The sequence below is a fragment of the Balaenoptera borealis genome (genome assembly GCF_965194805.1).
Source record: "Balaenoptera borealis genome assembly, chromosome: 12".
Lineage (NCBI taxonomy): Eukaryota > Metazoa > Chordata > Mammalia > Artiodactyla > Balaenopteridae > Balaenoptera > Balaenoptera borealis.
Window position 1 is genome coordinate 100440592 of NC_138869.1, and position 24706 is coordinate 100465297.

A 24706-nucleotide genomic window follows, 5' to 3' on the forward strand; every position below is an offset into this window, starting at 1 on the left:
GTAGGTGAGCAAACTCTGGCTTTCATATTTACCCACTAATTAGAGTTCACAATCTAGTTTTTTGCTCATTAGTCTGTCACACTCACTTCTGAATTACTCAATCTAGTTTTACATAGGAACCTAACTTCCCTCACGCTTCCCCAGATAACAAGAGGGTAATTCCAGGCCATTCATTATGCCTATGTTAACAAAAATCCTACTTGTCAAGTGACTCCTTGGAGCAAGTATGAATATCACAGAGTTATTTCAACAGGACAGATTCCTTAATGTATTTCTTAAGCCATAAACTGCTTATATCCTTAGGACCCATTACTCTCATATACGTGGTAAAATAGATGATTAACTGAAATTATTTTTTAAATAAAAATTTTCTGGTGGCTAGAGTATATAATTTCAGAGTGATGGCTGCTAAAAGGAAACTGTAGGTATTATGGTGGTGATTTCAGGATTTTGCTGTTTGAGACAGAATAATATGAAATATCCCAATGCAAGCTGACCTAAAATCTCCACCTTTTTCTATACCCATTGTTTGACTCCTATTTTTTCCTGAATCATTACAATATTCTTTTAAAAGGTGATCTCTTTACTCAAAGGCTTAATTTAGAACAGGACTAACTGTACTACAGATGCAACTCTCACTGGAATACAGCTCTCCTCCAGTTACGATGCAGAATAATATTAGAACAACACAGACGTGAAAAGTCCTCATGCCACTTGCTGGATGCAGTCCCTGGGATAAGGTTATTTAACAGTTTTCAACTTCAGCTTTTCCATCTTTGTAAAATGGTGAATTTATCTGTAAAATGCTGAATTCTAAATTTCTAACATAAATTCTAGGAGCATTTTTATAGAACATTCCCTGAAACTTTTGACTATACTGTATTCAGAAACAGAGAGCAAATTATTTTAGAAATACAAACTGGTTTTAAAATTAACATAACAATGCAATTAAGTCAGAAATCACTAACAAAAAAATAAATAAAATCCCCAACCATCCCCAAGGGAAAAAAATTCTATCAAGAGAGTGAAAGAAGAAACCAGCACAGAAATTAATGAAAGTAGCAAACATGAAGTCATGTTTAATATAGCTAAAGCAAGGTCTACAAGGAAATCAATAGCTTTAAATGATTCTAACAGGAAAGAATAGACTTAAAAATGAATAAGCCCAGTTTCCAACTTAAGAAATTTCATAACAGAATAAGCTCAGAAAAGAGGAAGAGATAATAAAGAGCAAAATGTAATGAAATGCGAAAGTATGATACAAGAGAATATCAAGAAACTCAGAAGTTGGTACAATAAAAGGGGACTGAAACAGACAAACCTCTGGCAAGACTAATCAAGACAGAGAGAAAAGGCACAAATGCACAATATTAACAGTGAGAAAATGGAGACACAACTACAGATCCAGCAGCAATGAGAGACAGTAAGAGAATACCATGAATGACTTTTTGCCAATAAATGGGAATAGTTAATAAAATGGATAAATTATAAGAAAAATATCTGATTGAAGAGAAAAAAGAAAACTCAAATAATCTCATATTATTAAATACATTGACTTGGTCAATTAATCTATGACAAAGGAGTCAAGAATATACACTGGAGAAAAGACAGTCTCTGCAATAAGTGGTGCTGAGAAAACTGGACAGCTACATGTAAAAGAGTGAAATTAGAACATTCTCTAATACCATATACAAAAATAAACTCTGAATGGATTAAAGACCTAAATGTAAGACTGGATACTACAAAACTCCTAGAGGAAAACATAGGCAAAACACTTTTTTTCATAAATCACAGCAGTATTTTTTTTGGATCCATCTCCTAAAGTAAAGGAAATAAAAGTAAAAATAAGCAAATGGGACCTAATTAAACTTAACAGCTTTTGCACAGCAAAGGAAACCATCAACAAAATGAAAAGACAACCAACTGAATGGGAGAAAATATTTGCAAATGATGTGACCTATAAGGGATTAATATCCAGCATACATAAACAGCTCATACAACTCAACATCAAAAAAAAAAAAAAAAAACCTGATTAAAAAATGGGGCAGAAGAACCGAATAGACATTTTCCCAAAGAGGAAATGCAGATGGCCAACAGGCACGTGAAAAGATGCTCAACATGACTAATCATCAGGGAAATGCAACTCAAAACCACAATGAGGTATCACTTCACACCCATCAGAACGGTTATCATCAAAAAGAACACCAATAACAAATATTGGTGAAGATGTGGAAAAAAGGGAACCCTGGTACACTGTTGGTGGGAATGTAAATTGGTGCAGCCACTGTGGAAAACAATACAGAGGTTTCTCAAAAAACTGAAAATAGAACTACCATATGACCCAGCAATTCCACTCCTGGGTATACGTCCAAAACACCAAAAACACTAATTTGAAAAGAAACATGTACCCCAATGTTCACAGCAGCATTATTTACAATTACCAAGGTATGGAAGCAACCTAAGTGCCCATCAACAGGTGAATGGATAAAGAAGATGTGGAATATATATACACAGAATGGAATACCACTAAGCCATAAAAAAGAATGAAATTTTTCCAACTGCAAATAATATTTTATTTTTAAAGCTCAAACTCAGACAAAACTAAAAAGGATATTGTTTGAGAATACACAATTATTTTTAAGAAGCACTAAAATGATGATGTAAACTTAAGAACAGTTAAATATCTCTACCAAGCAGATAGTGGGATGAAATGGAGACTAGCATGTAGGTTGATACAACAGTACCTATTAGCAATGTGCCAGTTCTTAAACTGGGTATTGGAATCAAAGATTACCATGTTATTCTTATGATTTATAATAATGCATATTACATATACTAAGTATTATGTATTAAATGTACATGATAATATATATTACACATTATATATATAATAATATATGATACATGTGATAATATATGATATTACATATTACATATGTAATAATATATATTACATATACTTACATATATTATTTTATGTGTCAAATATTATGTGATAAAAATTTAAAACAAAGTATTAAAATTAAAGTTTATTCATGAGACAGCATATAAAAGCTTTCCTAACTGATCTATTTATTTCTTCCCAGTTTATTTCATACATATTCATCACTACATCTGTGACATTCACTATTTATTTTATTTAAATCTCGTGCAATAATTTTAGAAATAGTGTCAAGCACAGTGGATGTTAAGACCAAGTAAATAGTGCTGTAAGGAAGAAAATAAAGACATTATAGAGAATTGTATGAATGCTGCATGCTATATTTATCCCCAGATTGGTTAAAATCAAAATAAATCACATTCTAGTCATCTGACTTTCATTCATAAAAAGAGAGAAAGAATAAAAAAATACATTACCATAATTTAGTGCACTTCTTTATTCTATTGGTGTATAATGAGCCAAGTCAGTTTCTTTGCCACTGTATTATACTAAACAGATGAATCCTTCCTTAAAATGTGAGAAAACAGGAAAGATATCTTTTTTAATCTACCAATAAGCAAGGTTTGTTTTCCTTAAGAGCCTACCGGTATGCTAAATGCTTCTGAAGATAAATTAGTTACTTGTCCTAATGGTTAAAAAAAGAAGAGGGGGGGAAAGAACCTTGAATAGGTTAAGGACCACAGCATCTTCAATGGAGGTGAAGCCTTAGAAACATGAGCAATGTAGAAAAAAAGGCAAATGTAGAAAAAGTTAAAATTTCAGGGGAAATAACCAAAAGCATGTTGGAAAAAATAGTGGAAATGTGGTCTATTCTAGATGACTTATCTTAATCAATAAAAACAATAAATAACTCTAAATTTTTAAAGTATATTCTTCAAAAGAAGAAATGAATTTCCTTTCATCAAACAGACAGCTCAGCAAGCAAAGATCTGAGAAATCTCAAGACGTTTATTACTCAAAAATTTTATCTCATGTTGTTAAAGACGAACTGATGTTACTCCTCAATTATATTTTGGAGGAAAACTATTTTATTTTTAATTTGCCCAGAATGCGTATGTAAAAATGAAAGCTGAGTAGAAATTCTAGGCAGTGAATTGCACAGAACACCGCTCACTTGGTATTCATCCTAGGTCTTAAATAAGTGTAGCCTGCCAAATGCAGCCCACTGGACTATTTTCAACCTCATTATCCAATTTCTTTTTCTAGAATCTCTGTTCCATTTCCTCCTTCCTATCAGACATTTAGTTCATGGTTTTTAAAGCTCTTTGCCACAGGGGTAGGAAAGAGGGAAAAGGAAGACAAGAACACATTTATTTTCCTAACTGAAGCAGCTCTAAACCATCAGTAGATGCGGAAAAGATTGACCGTGACAAAGAACTTTAAATTGTTAGGTTCTTATAGCCTGAGTGTCTCAAATGCTTCATGATTTCAGCAATGTGGGAAGGGATATTTAGTCAACCTTTCAAAGGAACGGTGTGGCTGTGGTGACTTCTCTGCTCTTCTTAGACTTGTGTTTCTGCAAGAGTGTCATTAAAGGGTCATATTTGATATGGGCCTCCCAGAGATCCCATGGTGGGTGAGGGGAGAGAAAAAAGAAGGAAGACACTTTAAGGTGTCCGTGCATCACAGCGTCACTACTCAGACCAACCCCAAACAACCCTGGAGACTTCACGGGCTGGTCCAAGGGATAGAGAAGCTGGACAACCGGAAATTATTTCCACTAATGATACCTAGTTAGGAACCTAACTAGATTTAAAAAAAAGACTTTCCATTGGAATCCTACGTAGCTAAATTACTCTGCCAAAATATCCCACTGTAATTAGAAGATACAACAAGGATAAAGCAATAATAAATCATGAAATCTAAATGTCATAAAGAGAACCGTAGATCCTTCTATTCAATTTTACACATTAACAGAGTGTTGGAACTCTACCCACCTTCCTTTCTTCCTCCCCTCCCACAGGCTGCTGTACATCGAAAGCATTTTTTCATATTACCTGGGAAAATAATCAGTATGCTTTCTGTGATGAAAACCGATTTTTGCTTTTAAGCTTTTTATTCTTTACACAAAATTTACCCATTATAACAAGTGAAAGAACAAAATCCAGATAAATAAAAGTTAATCACCTTCCTCTGCTCCTTTTCTCACCATTGCAACAAATCACCACAGTCAACTGAAATAATTAACATTTTTTAAAAGCTGCATAACATCCCAAAATATGAAGGTACTACAATTGATGCAATTATTCCCGCAATGACTAACATTTGGGTTATTTTAGTTGTCTTAGGTTTTTGTCATTTCAGAAAGAATACTGCACCACGTGAACACACATATGCACACACATATGTGAACACAGTACCATCAGTACCCATTATACTGGTAACTTGATTGCTATGGGACAGTCTCCCAAACAGGACTTTCAGAAAAGCTGCAACAATCTTTCATATTCCCACCAGCAAAATAGTAATATGTGGGAAACAGTTACAGAATATGCTATGCAGTTAAAACATTTCATAAAGTAAAGTCCATAGACTTTTAGGTATTAATCAGTTTAAGGTGATTTTTAACTTTGGGATATGTTTACACTGATTCATTTAGAGAGGTTGCAATAATAAGATATTTATACAGGAATCTCTGCAAGAATAAAGCCTATACTGGGGTTGATTTTAATTTACCTTTTTTTGACACTTCTGCCCCATTGAGTTCTTTTTGTGCTTCTTCAATTTTGTCTAAGAAAAACAGCAACAAAAAATTATAAGTCAATTCATCATACACAAATAAGAATACAGTAAAACAAATATACTACTTATAAACAGTACCTGATGCATAGCAATAAATATTTGTTGAATGAATTATTTGAAACAAATATGTGTAAACTGTTAAAGTAATAATAAAGTCCTTTTAAAAATTATACTTATAATTTTAATTATGTCTTAGTCACAAGGACTGCTTCCAATTGTTTCCACAATGCAAGTAATTAGTGCATTTTAAATACTGAACCATAGTTTAAAAATGTTTAGCTGATTAATTAAAGTATGTAAACATAATTCTTTCTTTATGAAGACACACAGATTTTATTAGAGAGATAGAGCAAATGCCTACTGGCTTAGAAACAAGTCTAAGCAAAGTTCATAGATGGCCTCAGACCTAAGCCAAACATGGAAGAAATAAAAGAAAGGATGGAAAAATGAAGGAAATGATGGGCTGAAGAGCAGCAACCCAGTACCCATCACTTTTGCTAACCCCTGATTACAGAGCAGTTATCCATGAAGTGTGAGGGTAGAACACTGCATTAAAGATACCAGATAAAACTAATGACTACAGAAGTGCTATATATGCACGCAGTTTTGAAAGAAGCAATAACTAACGAACAGTTGGGATGGCTGCCTCAGGAGCGGATGGGAGAGGGAGGTACGTGGGCCCAGAGCCTGTAGGTCTCCCATGTGAGCTTTGAGCACAATTCGATTTTGTAAGTAAGCACATGTTCTACTTTGGTAACAATTAATTTAAATTTTATAAGGATATATATATTTGACGATTATGACAGCAACCAATTCCAAATTTAATACAGTGGTCTAAGTGCTAATTATAATGGTAAAAGTAACAAAATTCCTAGGGTACTATTTTCTACTGAAATGAATACAGTAACCATACTTATGCAACCTTTTAGATAGTCCCTTGGCGTATAGTTTAAATGCTTTCAAAACATTGGTATGTCAGCCATTCATGCCTCCCAGCGTCCACCAGCAGCTCCCAAAATGCTCTCCACTGGCCGTGGAAGATGCAGCCTCCAAAATGGCATCCTTCCCCAACTAAATAGGGCACAGATCCCACCATATGCCCTTCAAGCTCTGGTTCTATCTGCCTTTTCCCCATCAGCCTTTCCAGAAAAGCCAGAAATCCACAGAACCTTCGATTTACTGATCAAACTTCTTTCAGTTGCATATCGATCCATCCAGCCTGCCATATCAAGGGGGAGGGGGAGCATTAGAATAAAGGAAACAAGCAATGGTTAATCGTAACTACAGCTTCATCCTGACAAACGCACTCCCCACAGCAATGTCCTATTGGCTTCCTGCTAATTACCAGGTCCAGGATAAGATTTGAGGGGAGAAGAGACAATCTTTGGAAATAATACAATTTTTTCTCATTTACAAACTTTAGTTATTTCTCATGAAATGATGAGTGAAATTGGAAAACAGTACTGAAAAAAAAAAAACCCTTATTAAATGCAGAAAGTAGATCCTGCACTTAGCAGTACTTTTACTTCAAAAGGAGAATTCCAAATGTATGGATGAAATCTGTATTAATACAAGTAACAAAAAGACAAGGCCCACTTTTTCAAAAAATAAAATGCACTAAGTACATTGGAGACATTCAAAATGTAAATAAATATTAAATACACAGTCTTTGAGAAACATAAAAATGAAAAGCACTATTATTTCTATGCCAGCAGTTTGTCCAAACTTGAGAACCATAAATAATATATACATATATATTATATATATTCATAGTAGTAATGACTGTGTTTAAGAGTTTATGCACACATAATTTGGCATTATACAATAAAACAACTTTTTATTAATAGAACCAACTGGGGCTCAAGGCAGCAAAAACTCATGACTTGACATATATTTAAAGAATAGCTTCTATTTAGTATATTGAGGTTTGACCACCTTCTGTTTGTACTTTAACATAACAAATTCTTGCAAAAATGACCTCAATTTATATTTGTGTATAAATCAGTAGATTTAGGATATCTAGTGTGTTAGGTATAGGCATCTACTTAAATGCCTTTACCTGGAGCTCCAGTTCAATAGGTAAATACAACCTTCAGTGAGAGAGCTTATAATAGCCATTATAAGATTTTGCCTCAATTTTTAGAAAAAGTCCTGTTTATAGTTAACCTATGTTTTATAATTCTCCTGGTAAAATATGATGTTTTAAAGACACTCTCAAAAACTACAGAGAAAGTACTCATTTATTATATGCTCTTAATTGGTTCAGACAAGGCAATTTACTAGTATTTAAAAGCAACATTTATCATTTTTTTCACTATGACCCAGAGTAAGAAAGATATTTTTATATTCCAACCAATTACACATGTGTATCTATATATATTAAGTGTATACATAATTCAGAAACCAACTTACCCACACTCTAATTTCTATCCTTTCCTAGTAAAAATGGAAAATGCTGCCTTGCTCAAATACACTGATTTCACAACCCACTGCTGGAGCAAACCTGCAGCTTGACACTCACGGATAGAAAGGGCAGTTCTCAACCAAGGGCAACACTTCCCAGCCAGGACATATCTCATTGTAAGCCCTGATTGGCAGGGGGGTGCGTGTGGTTTATAACGGGATCTCAGATTCTGAGACATCTTCCGTCATGCCCTCCCCAGTGTCACTGTTATCTGAGGTAATAATTTCACAAAGACTACACATTCAGAAATAAACAGTAGTTTCTCTGTTGCTTAATAATAAAAACAGATATACATGCAAAATTGACATTCACACCAGTGGTAAATCTAAAATAAGTAACATATTCTTACTGTAATGAGTTCTTACCGTATTTAAATTACGATGTAATTCTAATTAATTAAGTTTTTACTAAATACACTTGGAGTTGTTGCCTGGAAAAGATCCCAGCAACACGTGAATGGATCCATAATTGTCCCTAAGATCCAGAAGGGCCCGTGGCTGAAAGAGTGGCAGGCCGAGAGGAAGGGTACTGACAGTGTAGGTTAGATTTTGGCTCTGCAACTATTAAAAATGTACACCCTCTTACAGTTTTTCTTCTCTGGTAAAGCACAGAAACTATTTGTTAACGGTAAAGGCTATGAACAATCTTCTTCAATGCCTTACATATTTTAAAACTCTTGTTTGTACAAGAAAACAATGCAAAACATTTTGTTTTCATCATAGGTAAATAATTGTAAATAAAGAAAAAAATGTTGATTTGTGAAGCATAATCTGAAACCACTGAGCCAAAAAAAAAAAAAAAAAGTCCTGGAGCCCTTGGGAAACCACCGTTCTTTTGGGGTTCTGGGAAGAAGACTAGATAATTAAAAACAAATCATTTAGAAAAATAAAGCAATCTTCAGATGAGCAAGCGCCTGCTCTCTGACCCTTTGCACCCTGCGGTGAAGCGGGGGCGATGGGTCTCCTGTACCATCTCAGATCCTCGACACCACTCCTCAAGAGCCCTGTGACTCAGGACATAACATCATAGCTTTGGGGACCAACCCATTAAATTGTTAGGATTTCGTTCAACAACTGCCGAGGGTTTTATATTGCACTGAATGTCCACCTGGTGTCAGGTACAAAAGGAAGAACCAGAAATGTAAAGCTAAAAGAATGGCTCCCCTGGAGGAGCTTACGGATTATTCTACCTCTTAAACAAGCATTTGAACATCAGTTTGATGGTAAATATAAAGCCTGATCCCCTGTGCAGCGAACACAGGTCTCTGGCATTCATCCCAGTCCCTCCTCTGCAGCTCCGGCCACGCCCCTGCGCAGGCTCCCTCGGGCCCCTGAGACTCCTCCAGCTAGCTGCCCGCCCACCCCATCCCTTCAGGATGTCACCTCCTCTAGGAAACCTGCTCTGACGCCCTCCTCAGAGCCACTGCTTCCTCCTCTGTGCCACCACCCCTGCATGTAGGATCCGTCTCTCCACAGCTATGTATCTGGTGATCATTAGTAACAACGACAGTAAGGCGGACTGAGTGATTTACTGGTCTTAATAATGCTGACGATAACCTGCCAAGTGACACACAGAAGCACGCGTGCATTCTGAAAAAAGGGAAAAAGGAGTATCTGCACACAAACTGAAACTGGCATTAGGTGGTTTCATGTAAGAGCCTGGCGTTTTATCTTCCTTAATGTTATAAATGATTTCTACATTTGGGAAATTGCATCAGTGCACTGAAAGCACCTGAATCAACTATTTATCACTCCATTAGATTATCAAGGAGTTAAGTGATCTCTACTCTAATTCTAGTAGCTCATCCTTCTCTCCTGCTGTTCTGATAGGCACCCATAACTTCTGCTCTGACACCTAGAGGCTCTCCTTCTTCACTGAGCCCTACAAACATAAAGTGGAAACACTAACAGTAAATTTTATGAAGTAGATCCTAAAGAACTGTAAAAGGCACCTCTATTTACTGAAAGAGATACCATCTGATTGAAAAAAGATCACCATATGTGACTGCACTATTTTTACTACTGAATAAGCCTAACTCCCATGTCCCTCATCACACGTCAGTACAAGCTCCCTATTCTCACTGGTAACTGCTAGAGCTATTTCAATTCGACTAAATATATGACAATGACGTAATGTTAAAAATGCATCCAATACCCATAACCACGTATGCATGGTCGTCTAAATGATGACCCCAGTGTTCACTACTAAATCAGCTAAGGAAACCTACCTTTGTTAAGTAACACGTTTTAACCTGTAAGTTACACATCTTTCTTATCTCTAGACCTATGTCTTTCAGGGAGTCAGACTCTACAATAATGCCCAAAATGATTGTCTAGACTAGTAATATTTCAAACTGAAAAATATTGCTTGAAATAAGTAAAAAAAAAAAAAAAAAAAAAAGGAGACTCAACTCGGCACTAATGAATTTGAAAACTGTGATTTACTAGTAAAAATTCTAGAAAAAAATAAAATTACTCAACTTGATCCAGAAAGAGAAAACCTCAACTAGAATAACAAGGGGTGATTGAGAAAGTTACCAGAGAATAACACAGAATTACTTTTTTAGAGGTTAAAGGCCAAGATGGTTTTATTATCAAATTCTTACCAATTTTGAAGAATAAGGCATTTCCTAAACTGTCCCAGAGCACAAGCTAACACAAAAGGTGTTCTAAATCATTTTTAAAAGCTGCTATAACCCTGATATCAAAATGTGACTGAAGGGGCAGAAGAATCAACACTCCACACAAGCCTCACAAATGAATATGGATGTAACAATCTACATCCAGAAGTACACTCCAAAATTAGAAAGCCACGTCCAAGTAGGGTGTACAACGAGCATGCAAAGACATTTCAGTACTAGGAAGCATGTTGTTATCATTTGTCACAGGACGGGGGTGAGGGGAAGGTAATTTAAATAATGTCCAAAATGTACTTGATTAAAACACCTATCTCTAGTGTAAACAAAAACAAAACAAAATACCCTCCACGATAAATAAAAAAGGATACGCTTCATCATATTAATGAAGTGGTATTCTAATGAACACCCTAAAACAGAGAAATTAGCCAATAACCTATCACTTCCTTTAGGAAGCCTTCCCTGACCCTTCCCCCAGGCCCTGGTCTGCGCCCCCAGCACAGTGTTCTAAGGCCCAGAGCAGCATTGATCACGGGATATTCCGAGAGCCTGCATGCTCACCCGCTTTCTTCATTAAAACTATATCTTATTCAACAGAGTGCATAAGTGCTTAGATCACTAGAGCCTCAACACATACTTGTTCAGTAAAGGAATCGCTACTGCTGTATTTACGGTAGCATTTATGTTAAATTAATTACTTGCGGACAATTTTACATGTAAAACAATAAAGGACTAGTTAAAGAACTATGGTACTTCCATACAATAGAATATTATTTAGCCATTAAAATGTTTTAAAAATACTTATTGATAGAAAAAATGCTCAAAGTGTATTACGTAAGAACATTTTGTGCCACACAGATGTACATGTACATATACATACACACACAGATCTATAAAGAAATAGGCTCAAATGTAATGATTATCTGATTATTAACAGTTTTAATGTTATTTCTATTTTCTTCAATTACTAAATTATCTATAATAAATATTTTAATATAAAAATAAATATTATTTAAATTTAATAAAAACTAAAAACCCTAAAAATGCGATCAAATTATTTTTTAAAGAAATGTCGGCTGGCTATAGGTTTTAAATTCCAAATTTCCAGATCATATGAAAGACCCTGGGTAGTTTCTAAAACATAAATACATTAATACAGTGAATGGTTCATTCAGTTCAGAATATATTTATTAGCTCCTGTGGGCTAGCACTAAGGATACACAAAGATGAATAATCTTATAGGTAGGAACTTATAGAAGTAAATGAGCAATCCCTCTACACGCGGTAACTGTGTGACTAAGTCCATGGGGTATTAGGGGAACACTGAAGGGTGTGAATGCAGCTGTCTCGGAAATAGGAAGACTGGTCCTGCAACACCTTCATGGAAGAAATAATACATGGGCTGAATACGCAGAGAAGAAAAGGAGAGATCTTGTCTAGAGGAGGAGGAAATTCAGGGAGGGGAGCGTGAGGAGGCTGGAGAGGCAAAGACGCAGAAAACAAGACAGAGTCAGGCACTCCCAGCAGTTTGCAGCATAAATCCGGAGACAACAGGTCTAAACACACAGGATCTGAGAGCTACCGTCTTACATAACTGGTTGCTAAAACCATACCACAGGGTAGGTGGAAGCAAAAATATAACTATTCTATGAAGTAATTTGGCCATAGGCATCAAGATCCTTGAAACCCATCTCTGTATTTTAATATATTGATTCAACTACTGGAAATCTAGACTGAGGCTATGAAAGGAGTGGAACAAAGGCTATTCATCAGAGTACTTTTCATAACAGAAAAAAACCTAAATAACCGATGGCACCCAGAATATAGTAGATGCTCAATAAATATGTGTTGAATACTTGAGAAATGGTTAAGTAAATTATGGTACCTTCATATAATAGAATATCAAAGAACAACTATATTATAGGCTTCTAGAAGGACCTACTGAATCAGAAACTATAGGAATGGTGGCCCAGATTGTATAAGTTTTGAAAGCTTTGCCAAGTGGTTTTAATGGGCCACCTACCCTCCAGTTAAGAATCCTTGGGATGAGAAGTAGAGAAACCCAAGAAAAAGACAAAAAAGAAAAGAAAAGAAAGGAAAAGAATGGCTGAAAAAAAATTAGGAGAACCAGAAACAATTTGGCCACAGAAGTCAAGAAAACAGTGTTTCATTATCAAATCAGTAGATGATGCAACTGATAAAGACTGAAAAAGCTTCCACTGGATTGAGCAATTAAGAGGTCCTGGTGATGCTTCCCGGAGCCTGCAGTGGAATGAGAGGGCGGAGGGCAGAGGGCTGAGAAAGTGATGGGACAGGAGGTGGAGGAGAGAACAGAGCACAACTGTCTTTCAAAACACTCATCAAAAAACAAGAGAGTGAATTTGGGGGCCAGAGAGAAACACAGGGTCAAGGGTGGGTTGTCTAATTTGATGTGTTTTTCAAAGATGTTTATAAACCCAAGGGAAGGAACCAATAAAAAGGGAGTAAAGATACAGGCGAGAGTGTGGGATGTGAAGGGCAAGGCACTGAAGAAAGTGGGGGCCAGCGTCAAGTCTGGGCGGAGGGCTGGTTCTGAATAGGGAAACACCCAGGGCGATTCCCTGAGGTCAGAGGGAAGAGAAGGAGAAGGATGTGTTGGGTAAAGTCTGCTGATGAGAAGGATGAGTTAGAGGGAGTTCATATCCAACTTTCACAATTTCATTGAGGTAAGAGGCATGGTTGTCTACAAGAAAAAGGAGTTTAGCGTTTATGTTAAGGGGTCTTAGAGACTGGTAAAAATTAGACAAGAGTTATTGATGGGAATGGAAGAACAGACCAATATTAAGGACAAATAAAAGCATTGATAAATAGCAACTAGGGATCCATGAATGTAGAAATCCACATTCTTCCTTGAGCCCCTCCCACAAATTTAGCAGACATAATACAGTCATTATCTGATGCATAGCTACGGGCACCTCTCATAGTTGTCTTTAATTTTATCTATTTTGTCTTATTTTTTCTTGTAAATTTTTATTTCAAAGGGCATTCTGTATTTCAAATCTACAAAGGTAGCTTGAAAGCCCTAAAGAAAGCCATAAATAGAGTGATGTTAGCCAACAAATGCATGTTCAAATATAATCTGATGATACCTAAAGAATATCTGGAAACTTAAAGCCACCAGTTAAAACAATTCTTAAAGAAATCTATTTACATATTTGACCATTTAAAAATGAACCAATAATGAAAAATTCTACAAGACGAAAAACCTGGTTTCTTTGACAAATAATCTTCAAAGAAAGAGAGAACTGGAAATGGTACTTATAGATCAAAGAAACATAAAAGACATATCAATCTACAGAATATGTGGACCTTATTTGCCCCAATTCTAACAAAATGTTTAAAAAATTGTATCACTGCAGAGAACTGGAAATTTAAACACTGATAGGATAACTGATCATATTAAGGAAATACTTTTCTTCAGTTTCATAAATGTATTGTGATTATGTGAAAAAAATATTCCTTGTCTTTCAGAGCTTATATAATAAAAACATATCAATGAAATGCTATATCTGAGGTCTTAAAACACTATGGGAGGGGACGTGCCCAGAGGAGGCAAGGAAACCAGACTGGCTATCAGGTGTGAACTGCTAAACTGGATGATAGGTAAGCAGAGGTTTATCACACCATTCTATTTGGAATCATTTTGAAACTCTCATAATCAAAAGTATAAAAAAAGGACAAAAGAAGGAGCCCAATCTGAAAATTTAAAAAACTAATTACCAAAGTATTCTTTACATATTGTTAGTGTTATAGTTCAAATAATAATCACAAGCCACAAATAATATAGAACAGTGGGAAGTAAATGAAGCTAAGTAGCTAATGGCCGAGCATACAGTAGGCCTTTTAATCAAGGTCACTGCCCCCAGACATAATTGGAGCCAAGGGGAAATTAAATAATTTCTAAGCTACCACTAGGAGTCCGGTTTGTACACACCAAAGTTGAAAAGGATAATAAAAAGAATAAATAATGATTTCTAGAAATATGATCTCCAGTGTTCTTAATTCCTTTTGGTGGGGCAGGGGGAGGGTAAGAATTTGAAGATTGTAAAGCTTTCCAAGATACAAAGTTAAAAAAAAAACCAAACAAATCAAAAAACAAAACCTAAGGAGCAGAACAATGTATACAGTATACATCTATTTGTGTCAAAATATAAAAATGGGTGTGTTTGTGTGTGTGTGTCTGTGTGTGTGGGAAATGATACTTAAATCACTCACTGCTGCTGGTGTTTACAGTCACCCCTGGGGAAAGGGAACCAGGTGAGAAAGACATATATTTCACTGTACTTTTTTACTTTCTTTTCTGTTTGAATCAGTTAACATCGTGAGATTTACTTTAGATCTGAAATTTAAACAATGATATACGGTACAAGAAGGAAACAGTATTTCAACCAAATTAACCTGAGCATACTGGCACCTTAGGTTCCAAGTCATTTTTCACATTTGTGGGCACACACACGCATATACATACACATACAAATACATACACATGCACATACAAACACATACACACACACTTCATACACACATATACACACCATACACACCCACACACATAAACCCACACACACATATACACATACACACCCACATACACATAAACCCACACACACACACACACACACACATCACTTTCTAAAATAAAATGACACAAAAACTATATGGACACTGTCTTTTTTTGTTTTAAAATTAGAACATCTCCAACCTATTCCAATACTGTTCCAATACTGATCCATCACTTTTTCAATTAAAAAAAGAAAAAGCTAGTTTACTAAGAAGAAAATGAAACTTCAAAATGTCTCTATTAAAAAAAAATCCATAATGACCATGTGTAGCCTCTCCTAGGAAGTGAATGATACACACACAAACACACATGCCCTTTGCACACAATCTTAGGAACCGTAGGATCTATGGAGACCCTAAATCCAGGTTCTGATAGAGACTTGATCTACACTGTCACTGTTCTTCTGCATTCTGGACGAGGATTCGAAGGTACATTTTCACAGTAATAATGAACATGTTTTAATTTTTTCAGTTGTTAAGTTTCTTAATTTCTCCCCAAATTATATAACAATGTATCTCTTACTAGTATAAACTTACTTTAGCCACATGAAAAAAAGAGGGGGACAAGTAGGTAATTGGAACAAATAATCTGTTCCTTTTCCTCATTTACCAGCCTGATTATATTTAACAACAGAGTGGAGGAGAGTAGACAAGAAAGAAAAAAGTACTGGTATCAATACATAGGCATTGTGCTCAGCACACTACATCTCATTCCATCCTTAGCACCTACCATGTGCAAAGCTTTGAGATATATGCAGTGTCTTCCCTTGACAACCCAGGCTCTAGTGGAGATGAAAATACACTAATGAAATAAAATATATTAGCGTATAAGTACCTCTAATGTACAGTAAACAATGATACCCTCCCAATAACAAAAGGAAGAAAGGACAAAGAAGCAAAGCTCTCATAGTACGTACCCCGCCATAATCAATCTACTTCTGCTCACAATGGTGTACAGTGGAAAGCACCGTAGTGGTGAGATCTCCCACTGGGCGTCCGTCATCCTGGGATAGCAAACTCAGGAACCAAAGGATCAGGGCGCTCTCTGATTCCTCCACCTTACCAGCCTGGGAGGCTTCCCAGAGTCTCTTAACTCTTTTAGACAACCATCTGCTTAACATTATAAAAACTTCCACTGATAGCAAGAAGGTATTATCTACTCATTTAGAACTTCTGGCTTCTGGTAAGGGCAGAGTGGCTTATATGGGACTCTCATAACAACACAATAAAACTGTGCACAAAATATTTAAATAAATAAACAGGAAGGTACTGGAGAGTGACCAAAAGCAGGCAAAAATTGGATGGGATTTGACCCTAGAGGGGTGAGAAGCAAATGACGTAAGACCCACATTTCAATGACTCTTTCCAGAAGGGCAGTCACCAATCTGTGAAGAGCACGCCTCAAGTAGAAAGCAGCAGGTATACTGGGCTGAGGAGGCAGAGGGAGAGTCTGGGGTGCTGCAAAAGCTGCAAATTGAGTGGAGAAAATCCCAGAAAAAGGGAGGCCCAGAGGAGAGTCCAGAATCTGGGAACAAGCCCGTTAAGTCTTTGGCTGAGTCTTGAACTGCTTGTGTGGAGGGTAAGACTCCAAGGAACTTGAGGGAAAGCAAACACAGGCAGGCTGAAAAAACTGAGCAAAGTATCAGCAGAAGCTTTCAGTATTGGTACAGAGAACACAGAATCTGGTATTCAAGTCTGGCCACGATAGACAGACCAGGTAAAAACCTTGTTATTTCCACTGAAATCTCAGAAGGCCACACCTTAAAATTAACATCTCATCCTGGAATCAGGGCAAATCAAACAGACTACTCTGAAAACCCTAAAATCAATCTTCTACAAGTTTCAGAAGCTCTAATAGTAATTCAACTGTCTGCTAAAACAAAACTCAGCAATCTTTAGATGAAGATGACAGAATCCAGAGCCTATAAAACATAACCAACCACACTGTTCTTTATATAATAAAAAATTACTAGGTGTGTGAATCATGAAACTGTGACACACAGAGTGAGAAAGCAGTAAAAAGAATTAGACCTGTACATGACAAAGATGTTGTAAATAATGACAAGAAATTTAAACTACAATATATACGGTAAAGAACCTAACAGAAAAAAAAAAAAGATGGATTTTGTGAAGGATAAGAGTAGAAGAATTTCAGAAGAAATATAGAAACTCTTAAAAGAATGGAAATAATATAACAAAAAACACAATATCTAAAATAAAACAACAAATGAAACAGCAAATGAAATACTGCAAAAGAAAAGATTAGTGAACTTGAAGACAAGTCACTAGAAATGATCAAACTGAAGCCTAGAGAGAAAAGACTGAAAAAGAACATAGTTTCAAAGACCCATGGAACAGTATCGAGTAATCTAACACACATGTAACTAAAGTCCCAGAAGGAGAGGAGAGGGAAAACTGGGGAGAAAGAAGAGCTGAAGAAATAATAGCTGAATTTTTCCCAAATTTGACTAAAAACATCAACCTACAGATTCAAGAAGCTTTGTGGACCCTAAGGAGGATGAATACAAAGAAAGCCACACAGAGACATGTGCAGAATACTTGGGGATGGGGGGTGGTGGTGAGGGGCAGCAACAGATTTTTAAACTGAAGAGAAAAAAATGTCAAACTAGAATTCTGTATCTAGCAAAATCATCCTTTAAAAATAAAAGCAAATAAAGATATTTTCACATAAACAAAAGTTGAGAAAATCTGTATGAGCAATGCTAAAAGTGGTGATTTAGGCCTGAAGGGAAATGACAACAAAATATGTATCTAGACTGGGGACCAGCAACCTATGGCCTGTAGACCAAATCCAGCTCATGACCAGTCTGTGTAAGGCCTGTGCATTATTTTAAATGTTAACAAAAGGAAAAAAAAGAACAAGAAGTACATGTGATGGAGATTGTATGAGGCTGCAAAACCTAAAATAGTTACTATCTGGCCTCTTCCAAAATAAAATTGCAAACCCATGATTTATGAGAAAGAAGAAAGAGATGGATGAAGGGAGGGAGGGGTAAGACAAGGCAAATAAAAAGGTTTTATTTTTCTTCAGTTTTTAAAGACAGTGGACTGTGCAAAGAAAAAAAATCCAGTGTATTATAGAGTTTATAATATATGTATAAGCCAAATATATGACAAAAACATCTACTTACCTAAAAATGTCCCCAAGCCCAAGGTCATCCCTAAATAATGAACTCACAACTCTGAATCTTAGTACTTTCAAGTTATTTCATATTATTTCAAATAAATCTTAAAGTACTAGATTGAAATGATTATTTTTTAAAAAACACAAAACTGAAATAGATGATTGTTTTTCCCCAGTCTACTCTCTAGTACACATTACAAATAGCAAGCAAATTATCAGCTCTGAAAATCTTCTGAAAAGCTGAAAGCACTCTTCTTAAAGTTCTTTTTAAATAAATTACTAATTAGTTCATCCTATTAAATACTGGCAAAGTGTGAGAGTTGACATAAACTCCAGGGGAAGTGAAAAGGCTTCTGTGAGGAAAGAGCATGAAGAAAGTTATAAAGTAGAACTAAACATATAATATATGGGACACCATGAGTAGGTGTTACATGGCAGAAAGTAAATATGCAGAGTGAGAGGAGAATGTGGTAAAAAGTCAGCATACTGAGTAAGAAATCAGAGAGTCTAAAATGACATGGGTAATTCAGGTTTTGATGGCTGGACCAAAGATGGTACTAGTCTATGTGACATAAAGGCAAATGACCCGCTTTCACCACCATGTATTCACACCTAGCACAACACACACATACGACAGAGTGAGCATTTTATTAACATTTAGGAATCATTCAATCACTTACTATATGAACAAATGAATAAAGAACCAAAACTGGTCCTTTAGGGATGAGAAGTCCATCTGCAGACGTGATACTGAATTTGCAACATGAGACCGAAGGGATTAGGGCTTATTCCAGGAAAGATGCTTAAAGAGAAGCCAAATAGAACACGATTGACTGGTTAAGGCTGGACATACAGATTTGGAATTGAGTCTAGACTTCTTTTTATTTTAATAGATTCTGGTTTGTGTTTTATCATGTTTGGTCACTAGAGAACACTGAAAGTGCTTTATTCTCATACTATTTCAAGTGCATTCTGTAAATAACACTATTATCAGTGAAAAAATTAAAAATCGGCAATAAACAGAAAAAGACACTTCTGGGTGAGAATAACTGGGTACCTAAAATCACACAAGAGGTTTGGGTGGAGCCAAACTTTATCAGTTCACTAGTAGACGTTTTTCTACGGTTATGGATTTTGCTTTCAATTTTTGCTTCTAACTGTGGGGATTTGGGCAATGACTTTTTGGAGTATGAGAATCTTAAATTTTAAAAAAGATCAGGTTCAGGTCAGTAGATATTATGTAATTCAATTTTTTGTGGACATGTGTGCATATTTTTAAAAATGATGTTGCCATGTCTGCATAAACACTTCTGAAAAAAGTGACATAATTAATATGGGTGGTTACTTCTGAGAAGAGGATAAAGAGCGGGGGCAGGAAAAGGGGGAAATGCTCATTTTTAAAACTGCATATGCTTCTACACGAGTTCATTTTTGAAATTAAGTTTATTACTCATATTGAAGAAGATGTATTACTTCCTCATTTAAATATATATGTATGTATAAAAATGTATGTATGCATGTATAAATATGGGTAGCCAAATCAAAAATAAAACTTGAATGCCTCAATTCCCTAAAAGTACATAAGTGCTTACTTACTTATATGCTTAAAAAATACACAGTATTACTTATGTGTGTGTACATATATATACACACACATATATCTGTAGATACATATGTATACATATGAATATATATGCATACTTTCAGATTCTTTTTTTCAATATTCTCACTTAAACTTTGTATTCTTTCAAATTATTTGATGCCTGTCTCCTCCTTCCAAATTGAGGCTATTTTAACATTTACCAAACAGCAATAATACCATTATAAATACTGCAATCCACTATTCTTTACACTTCAATTTATCCAATTCAACATGTTAAGTCAAAATATTCTGAGGTCAGTTACGAAGTCTGTTTTTTTAACTCAAAATAGTCCAATCTGCATCCCTTCTAAAGGGTAATTCCCTAACCAGCAAGAATCAGAATGTAAAAGGCTATGAAAAATTCGAAGTAGGTGGTGGAGGGGAAACAAAGTGAAAACAGACAAAGTCTAACAGTTTTAGTCATCACCCACAGATACGATCTTTATGGTGGGAATTACAGTCAAAATAAACTAAAACACCCTCACATTCTGTCGTTCATCAAGACCCTGTCAGGGGCCACTGCTAAGTAATTGTGTAGCACCTTACACTGTCCCTGCCACTGCGGTCACCTCATTTTACTGTGAGCAATTCTTGCTTTAAGGTCTGATTCCTCACCAGCCCAGCAGGCCCACGAGGGCAGGGCAGGTAGGTGCTAAGCACTGAGTCCGCACATCATGCTGGACACACAGCAGGTAAGCTGTCCAATACTCTTAAAACTGGCTTCAGATAAATGTCTTAAGTCCTAACCACTCTATACCTTATAAGGCTACTCAAAAGCAGGGAAGAATTAAAACTTGATAACCACAAGAAAAATAGACCTTAAAAAAAATCCAAACTCAAAAAGTTTAAATTAACTACATCTTTTAAACAATCTTCATTATCTCTTCTGTGCTATAGGTTAATAATTGGCCTAGAGGAACTTAGTTCCCCAACTTTTCATAGTTTCACAGAGAAAAACAGAAATAGAAGAAAATATATAGCATATAACTATTTCCAATTACTAATATTCTATGCTATAATTTTACATGTAAAAGATATGAACTACTGAGTGACCTAGTTCATCACAAAGACAAAATGTAAAGAAGTGCAGAAATCTATAGGTGGTCACCTGTGTGACCCACAATATTAATGGCCAACCATGAACTTAAAAGTTAGCTTTTTATCACTGACCAACACATTCAGAGAGAAAGTCCCTAAACTGATCTTCAGAAACAAATAACACTTAGAAAACACATCATTAAATCTGCTGATTACATTATATTAAATTTTATTTTAGGAAAATAAATTATTTAGGAACCATTCACATTACTGTTTGAGGCCATTAGCCTAAATAATCAAATAACAGTTCATACAATTTTGTATACGTGTGCAAGTGCACGTTTATAATGGATGTGTGTGTTTGTATAATATATAGTGTGTATGTATCTATTACCTGGTTGAAATATACCCACCACACCATTATATGTGTACATGCACATGTCCTCTATTTGTCTTCACTGTTACCTAGTATAAAAGCTCACAGAAGATAATAATAGCATTGGGCCCTTAGTACAGTTAAGTGGTTACGAACAAACATTTATTTATGATAAATTTTACAATGCATAAAATTCCCAATCTGCATCTCTACAAACCAATCAGTAAAAAAAAGCCCATATGTTTTCAGCAATCATCACGACTGAAACAATGAACAAATGTCATTTTTTCCACAAAGGAAGTACTTGGCTATACCTCCCCCACTGGCAAGGACTCTGGCCAAAAATAACAGTGGTTAGGCTTGTAACCTAGTATGTATGGATCTGATCTGGTCAAGCCAAAAATAGCTCTGGTCATTTATCATCTGCAGGCATTTGTTTTAGAGGCTAACTCTATCATACAGACCAAGTTACGCAAATTATGGTGAAAACACGCAGAAATATAATTGAGCTTGAGAAAACTTAAAGCTCTTTTCAACATGATTGAAAGCTCTTTTCAGTAACATTGTAGCACATGAGAATACCCAGGATACAATTATTTTGGACAGCGGATAAGGTTAACTATTTCTTAAACTCCCTAAAAGATATGTTAAACAAACCAGCAAAACAGAATTAACACGTTTACGCATTTCTGAAAGCTGGGGGAGAAACGACAAGTTACGCGTCCGTTACCTGTCCCGACGCATGGCTAGAATCCTTCCCCCTGAAAAGCTTCTTCTAAGAGGAGAAGCAGCACTGCCTTTGGGGGGCGCCCACCTGCCACCTGCCTGCCCCCAGCGCTGCTTCAAACTCGCGGGTTCCTTCAGGGACCCGCCTCCCCATGCTCCCCTCACACCTGCCTGGGAAGCCCTCATCCTCCTTCTGACCCTACCGGGGAAAACTCTATCAATAACAGCTAAAATCTAAGTGCTTGCTGTGTGCGGGCACTGCTCCAAGGACCTGACAGTACTCGCTCATTCAGCCCTCCCCAAAAAACCTGCCCAGGAGGGAGGAACCGCCCTTGAACTCTGACAGAGGAGCGAACCATGGGTCACGGAAGCAAACTTCACAGAGCTAATACGGGGAAGCCTGTCTGCCGCGTTTAAACCCAGGCACGTGGCCTCCAGGATGTGAACTTAACGCTACGCTATACTACTTCTCCGTATTATTTGAAAGGGTGTCCTGCCTGAGCTGGCAATTCCTCATCTTTCATGTTTGAGCTTGAACACCACGTGCTCTTGAAGCCTTTCCTGATCCCCCGCGGGGGCCACCCCAGTGTGTGCCAACAGCACCCTGGCTCCTCTTGCATTGAGTGTATGTGCCTGCACGTGTGTGCATGAGGTTGCTCCTTTCAGGCCTGTATCACCTGCTAAAATCATAAACGCCATGATAAACATCTATCACGGTCACCCAACATCCTGGCCTGCAGTATTTATCCATACCTTTCCAATTTTTCATGACCAAGCTTAAATCCCAACTCTCTGAAACTTCTATGCATAAATCCAGAAAAGCAACACTTTCTTACCTTCCTACACATCCCACAGAAGTTCATCTATTCCATACTACTGTATGGAATAAAGCATCTATTTAATGGTATTTAATTGTATCCCGTTTGCCCGTTGTTACTTGTGGTCTCACTTATTCCTTAAATTCTCGTGTAAATCTCTCTTCCATCTCTGAGATGTTTAAGCTACCTAATGGTAGGAAAAGGGAACCCCACATCACAAATGCAACCCTAGAAACACAGCACGTGTTCAAACGTGGTTGAATTCATATCTTTCAGAACAAGTGACCAGACTAAAAACGTCTCGACTACTTTTACTCAAGCCCACTGGGAGGATGGAAACTTGAGTTGAAAATGTCTTTTCCCAGAGGAAAATGAAGCAGCCAATAACTGATCTAACTGATCAATAGAAGTGGAGTAGGGGAGTGGAGGAGGGGAGGGGGGCGGAGAAACAAGACTCCAGGAAGCTGTCAGGAGACGCAGCCTCTCTCTCCTCTCGCCCCTTTGTCCTCCCTTGGGCTACAGACTTCACAACCGACAGGCCTCAGTTCTGGCTCAAAAATGAATTTCCATTTTACCGCGGTAGAAATCCCTGACAGACACACTCAGATACACACAATTTCAACAACCTAATTTCGTGGGGGAAAAAAAGGTCTTATCATCACTGCTGAGGAAACGGGCATTACAATCTTGTAATACTAACATTTAAGTTGCAACTACAAGTCAGCGATTTTACTCACTATTATTAACAAAAGATCATTAAATTACGCTTATGACGATCTTACTAAAATAGCACCATTAAACAGCCTGTTGAAGTTACCTGCTGTGGAAAGAGAGGAATTCCCATCAGGCTTCCCTCCATGCTGTGCCACAGAAAGGGCCTGGAATGCTCTGTTCTTACCACTCGTTAAATTTGGGGCATACACTGGAGCCACCATAGAGATGCACTGCTTTAAGGAATCTGTAAACTGCACAACTGTGACTCAAAAGCAAGATAATCATTTGCTGTCCAAAGAACTGACTGCGTTACAAGCGGCTGCACTTGGAGGAGAAATCTCTGGGGCCAGGACACAAGCCCAGGTAGGGACGGCAGGGGCGGGAACCCGGGGAGAAGCAGGAGCACGCACGAGGCATGCCACAGCCGAGCGCGAGAGCTCTCATCTCTCTCGAGAGCACATCTGCTCGGTGAAGCACGGCAAAGCGTTCAGGTTCTAAATATGCAGTCATTTGGCAGTCACAGACGGTAAGACTCATGGTTTCCAATATTCATGAAGGTCTAGGACATTCAGTAATTTCTAACTTGGCCGAGAAACACACGTGAGTCCCGTGCACAGCGAAGCAGGCACACAGGGTTCCCTGGCCGGTGAGTCAGCCCGCAGACTGCCCTGCGCCCACTCCTCAAACCTTATCGCTCTTCACCCTTTGTTGTTACGGGTGCGGTATTCCAGCAAACCCCGAGCCCTCTGACTCTCCCTTTAAAAACCTCTCTAGGGGCTTCCCTGGTGGCGCAGTGGTTGAGAATCTGCCTGCCAATGCAGGGGACACGGGTTCGAGCCCTGGTCTGGGAGGATCCCACATGCCGC

At 37.0% G+C, this 24706-nt stretch overlaps 1 protein-coding gene across 11 annotated transcripts in view; it reads right to left on the minus strand.

The window, feature by feature from the left end:
• HIVEP1 (HIVEP zinc finger 1) overlaps positions 1–24706 on the minus strand; it is a 145989-nt gene that overhangs the window by 63481 nt on the left and 57802 nt on the right. For 10 of the 11 annotated variants that reach the window (XM_082344487.1, XM_082344491.1, XM_082344486.1 and 7 more), the window contains 2 exons: positions 5618–5671; positions 4879–4938 (listed from right to left, as the gene is read on the minus strand). In XM_082344487.1, coding sequence (XP_082200613.1) covers positions 4879–4938; positions 5618–5671 — 114 coding nt within the window. Of the gene's footprint in view, positions 1–4878; positions 4939–5068; positions 5116–5617; positions 5672–24706 lie in introns of those variants that run through there. The other variant, XM_082344483.1, reaches the window with a different exon arrangement.